This window comes from Orycteropus afer, unplaced genomic scaffold (assembly GCF_000298275.1).
Source record: "Orycteropus afer afer isolate SDZICR_OR568_19922 unplaced genomic scaffold, OryAfe1.0 scaffold00352, whole genome shotgun sequence".
Taxonomy (NCBI): Eukaryota; Metazoa; Chordata; class Mammalia; order Tubulidentata; family Orycteropodidae; genus Orycteropus; species Orycteropus afer.
In genome coordinates, this window is record NW_006921939.1 from 3,066,458 (window position 1) to 3,072,307 (window position 5,850).

The 5,850-nt window shown below is 41.2% G+C and overlaps 1 protein-coding gene across 1 annotated transcript in view; it reads right to left on the reverse strand.

The window, feature by feature from the left end:
• Nucleotides 1-5,452, reverse strand: part of CAPN6 (calpain 6) — an 18,626-nt gene extending 13,174 nt beyond the window's left edge. The window contains 1 exon segment of the mRNA XM_007952602.1: nt 5,288-5,452. Coding sequence (XP_007950793.1) covers nt 5,288-5,452 — 165 coding nt within the window.
• Between the last annotated feature and the right edge of the window lie 398 nt (nt 5,453-5,850).

The window sequence follows — 5,850 nt, forward strand, 5'->3', positions numbered from 1 at the left end:
ACGGTACATAACAAGAACAACAAGAGAAAGTTCAGGGTCATATTTTCTCAGAGCTGCCATCTGTGACCAAAGGACTTTGTAAGTTAGTCTAAGCCATTATCTCATCCTTATAAAATTGAGTCATCTCCAGACAGCATTTATAGGTGGACTTGGGGCTCAGGGGCCAGTGTTGGACCAGTTGCTCATAGAGTCCACTTTACCTACGGGGAATTTTATTTCATCATGAAGATCTCATCATCAATAGAACTTTTGCCTCCTTCCTAACTCTCTCCATGGAAAACTCAGCATGGAGCCTGGGAATAAGATCCATTGTTCATTTTAAATCCAGCTTCCATTCCCAATTTAGACATCCAAGTCACTAAGTAATTTTCTTCCTACTTGAACTTTCAGACGTCTGCTAAGAGACTCCAGTTATAAATCCCTAACTGCTTTATTGAGAAGAATTTGTATATCCATTCAATATATACATATACTGATATATGCTACAACATGGATGACCCTTGAAAATGTTATGCTAGCTGAAAGAAGCCAGTGACAAAAAGTCATATATTGTATAATTACATTTATATATGAGAAGCCTAGAATAGGCAAATTCATAGACAGAAAGCAGGTTGGTGGTTGACAGGGCTGGAGGTAGGGGAACGTGGGGAGTGACTGCTAATGAGTATGGTTTCATTTTAGGATGATGAAAATGTTCTAAAAGTGATTGTGGTGATTGAACAACTCTGTAAATGTCCAAAAAATCACTTAAAACAGGTGAATTTTATGGTGTATAAATTGGACTTCAATAAAGCTGTTAAAGTTTTTTATGCAGAATTTAAAATAAATAGGACAGATGGAGAGAAAGGATGTAGATCTATTCAACTCTCTTTAATTATGTAGAAAGTGAAAATCACTCAGGACTATTCCAATAGGTGGATACGATCTCTGGGAAGAAAACTTCATGAACTGTCTAGGCCAAAACTGTTGTCCAGAGGAGATGCTGCATTCAGGCGGTAGCTGGCAATTTCTCTTAGCAAAAAGAGAGAAATATTTCCTCTGTCACTGCTCCTTCACTTGTAGTCTATCATCTAAGCTTGTACATTCTGCTTCTAACATTTGCACTCATCAGCCCTTCCCTTCCATTCCTACTACCATGGATTTGAATCAGAACCTCATGACTCCTCTTCCATGCAGAAAATGTAGCAAAATGACCACAGTGGAGGGTATATCCCAGAGTTAGACTAGGGCAGAGGTAGTGGTAGCAGAAGCTGAACTCAAAATCTGACCAGAAAAGCTGACAGAAGATCTTGTGCAAATGCCATACCCCCCACCAGCTGGCGGTTCAAATTCCCATAATGCTTTGCTCCATTTAGTCAAGGATTATATGTGTCTGACTGCATTGTAGGAGCCCTGGTGGTGCAGTGGTTAAAAGCGTTCAGCTGCTAACCGGAAGGCTGGCAGTTCTAATCTGCCAGCTGCCCCATGGGAGAAAGGTGTAGTAGTCTGCTTCACTTACAGCCTTGGAAACTCTACTCTGCCTGATAAGGTAGCTATGAGTCTGAATCCACTCGAAGGCAGTGGGTTTGGTTTTGGTTGGACTCTCTTATAGCTGGGTATGAGTCAGTCAGGAGTAGAAGCAGACAGAGGTTAGGGGAGAGAGGAAAAGCCTGGAGAGAGCTGGAGAAGAGATTTCCTATGGGAATTTGGCAGGTAGATTTGAGGCTAAAAATCTTACCTGCAGTCTCGTGATCACACTGTAACTCAGTATAATTCAGCTTTTAGAATTTATGAAGACTTTATATCTCAAGACCTCAGGAGGGCAACAGAAGTGCAGGAGCACATGTTCTCAAGTAATATGCTTGCGCACCCAGGAAGTTAAGGCGATAGCTGGGGGCATTGGACCACTGGAGGAGTTAAGGAGGAGGATTTTCCTCTGTAGGATATGAACAGATGACCTGGCTTTGAACAACTGCAAAACACTCTCATAATTCCTGTCTATCTAAAGTGACTCCTTAGGACTCACCAAGGAAGTGACAAGTAGGAGGGAAGGGAACCCAATCTTGGCACAGGATGGTGGGGGCTAGACTGGAGTCAGTTTGCTCAAATATTAATGGTGTTTACAGGCCTGGAGGCCTATAAAGGCAAACGTTTTGCAACATGGGGGAGGAATGAGACAGAAAACATCAGGTTAATCATGCTTCTTCCATTGTGGAGACGTTAGATAAAAGCCCTGTTTGAGCATGAGGCTACGTGGCATGCTAAGGGACAAGATGTCTGTAATCTTCCCTGCAAATCAGAATCTCAACCCTGCCAATGAGGCAAGGAGGCCAATGACCCATCTGATCTTCCTGAGCCAATTCAGAGGCCCACACTGTCTCTCAGCTTTCCTGAGGGGAGGCCAGAGAACTTTGACGTGTTTCTTGACCACAGGCTTGGCCTCCACTTTGGCTGGAAAGAAATCCAAAGCTTTTTGAGGAGGCTCAGATGGTGGTCCAGAACCTTAGCTTTTTTCCCCCCTACTCCCCACAAGAGGCCCTTTCCTCAATAACAGCAATCCACAATATTCTTTCCTTCTGCAAACCCTACAAAATATACTGTCTGTATGTGGAAAATAGCACTTCTTTTATCTGGCATTATTATTTAGCTCTTTGAAAGCTCAATAGAAATATCTCCAACTAGAATTAGAGTGCCTCACCAGAGGCCCTTAACTGATATAGGTCTGTATCTTGCACAGAGGCTGGCATAGAGTAGGTGTTCAACAAATGTTTCTGGAGAAACTCTCTTCTGGCTTCATAAGACTAAGCTCACAGTTGTTCTCTAAAGGAATACTGTGAATCAATTAATGGATGTATAGCACAGCATACAGCACAGTGAGGAGGAATCTGAGAAACTGGTTGGAGAAAAGCTACATATTTTACAAAAGGAGACGACACCAACAACTCCATCTCTCTGAAATGGCACAAGATAGGGTGAAAAAGAATATGGATTTTAGAGTCAAATGTGGGTTCAAATTCCAGTTGTGCTACTAGTGAGTATTTTGACACTGGGCAAATTTCTACCTTCTTTCTGAGTCCTACTTTCCCAATCAATAAAACAAACATAATAATTTCTATCTTTGCTGCAAAACTAGGAAAAATAATTATAAACAAAGTGATTAAAAAAATACCTATTTTGCTAAGTCATAGTGAATAAGGATGAACTAAATGTATAGGAAACTCCATAAATACAGTGTCTTGGCCATAGCAGGCATGCAATAAATATTGGTTCATTTTTCTCTCCATCCCCATTTACCCTCTCTCTGAAATTCCCTCTCCCTGGAAGGCATATTGCTTGCCTCAGAGGCAACATGGACTATTGCCATGGTTATTAAGTTTTTCCCTTCCCTGCTAATCCATCTAGGATTCTGTCCACAAAATTTGGAAGGTGAAGGCAAAGGACAAAGGACTGAGCCAAGACAGAGGGGGAAGGATGTGTCTAAAGACTGGCCAGTACAGGAAACACTGTTGGCTTGGCTCACATCTGGGAAATGGCTTCATGTTGGCTTGCAACTTTGCCGCCCACCAGATCTCCTCCCACCTCCTCCTGGACCTCACCCTATTGATCATTCCCTCTCTCCACTGCATCTTCAACCTTTCCATCTTCACTGGTTACTTTTTAACCTATAAATATGTTCAGGTCGGTCCTATTATAAAGACACCTCCTCAAAAAAAATCTCTCTCAATTCCCTGCCCCCTTTTTAGCTACTTCAGCCCTATTGACCTCCTGTCCTTCATATCCAAGCATCTGAGAAGAGTGGTCATCCCTCATTATCATCATCCATTCATGAGAGTGGCTCACAGACAACATATCTTTATTCATTCAGTGAACTTCTGAAAGAAAGAAAGAAAGTCTTACCTCTCTGCATACTCAATTAGTGGTTAGTGAATTCTGCTCATGCTTTCCAGATTTTTATGGCAGGTCAGCAAAGTTCACCTACAGGAATGTCAACAACTGTAGCCACAGAAAGGCATGAGGAAAATAATCTTCCTTCTGATGGAGAAGACTTCTCCAACACTAATATTCTCAATGGCTATCATTATTAAGGGGCATAAATTGAACCATGCCTTTTGAGTAGCATAGAAGACTGGAGCCCTGAAGTGATCAAACTGTCCTGGAACCAGCTGATGGCAACCTATATACACTGAAGCAGCTTTTAAACTCCATTTAGGAGCTTACCCACTGCCATCAAGTTGATTCTGATTCATAATGACCTTATAGGACAGAGTAGAGCTGCTTCACAGGGTTTCCAAGGCTGTAATCTTTACAGAAGCAGACTGCTTCATCTTTCTCTCTCAGAGCATCTGGTGGATTTGAACCACTGACCTTTTTGATTAGAAGCTAAATGCCTTAACCACTGCACCGTCAAACAAACAAACAAAAAAACTCACTGCCATTGAGTCAATTGGACTCATAGTGACCCCTCCTTGGGTTTCCGAGGTGGTATCGCTACAGAAGTAGATTGCCTAACCTTTCTTCTGAGGAGTGGCTGGTGGATTTGAACCTCCAGCCTTCTGGTTAGCAGTCAAATGACTTAAGCTTTGGAAATTGCAACTAGAAAGTGGCAGTTTGCTCATTGAAAAAGGTAAGCCTTGAGTTGGTGGTGTTTGTGGTGGTTCCATAATGTTGTTGTGTGCCGTCGAGTGGATTCTGACTCACAGCAACCCTATATGATAGAGTAGAACTGTCCCATACGCTTCCTTAGGCTATAGTCTTTACAGAGAACCATAGTAACTGCTAATAGGTGGTGAAAAGAACTGCAATTCTACTTGGATGCCACCTTGGCAGCTATAGTAAAATACAGCTAATGGTATCCAAATAGCAGCAAAGAGATTTCCCTCCCACAATGCAAAATCCATTTTGTCCCTGTGGAGTATATATTTCATTTATTCACAGAGACTCACTGTGTGAGGAGTTTTTCCTCACTGCTTTGAGATTATCTTGAAGTTGTTATTATAGGTAACCCAACAGAGACACAAGAATATAGTTACTTTTCAAATTACCATATTTATTTGAATGAACCACCAAAAGAAAACAAGCATGGTCTATCTCCTTTGACCTCTTTTACTGTTGTGGGTGTTTTAAAACTACTAAATCTGAGATGTACAACTCTTCGAGCTATAGCCAGGAGCTTATATCCATGAAACTTTTTTCTTTTTTTCTTGTTTAAAGTTGCCTGCTAAATTGGTCTATACATAGTAGTCTATGTAAGTGACAGGTAGCAGGACAGGTAGAGTTACACTAAGGGAGATAGAAAGTGGAAAGTTACCTGGGGTCGTTTCCACACCACCTTTCCAGGAAGTAGTCGATTGTAGAAAAGAGAATCATTCTCAGGCAGAAAGGTTGGATCACAGAAAAGTCTTCCATCTTTGATGCATGCCTGCTTCAAGTCCTGGTACTTCTGGTTTTTGAAGAGCTTCAAAGGAGGACCCATGATATCAAACTATGCCTAGAATGAGAAATTTTTTTTTTTACTGGAAGAAGAAATTCTAAAGTCTTATAAGGCTTACCTGAGATTAGGTAAATGGCAGTCATCCCAGTGACATATTCACAGAGGTAAGCACTTCACCTTTGGCTTCATAAGAATAGTAATCACTTTTCAAAGGAAGAAGAATTTAGGGTCTGCAACTGATCAGTCCAAGACCACCCAACCATTTTTGAACTGTGGTTTCTTCATTTGCCAAATAGGGTAATATAGGCCTTAATAGTTTCATTGGAAAAATAGCATAATCTATTTAAAAACAAATGTACAGATTGCTAGTAAAATGTATCATTATCACTTAAAAGGCAATCTTCCATTTTACACTGGCAGGGGGAGTTCAAGGCTTACAC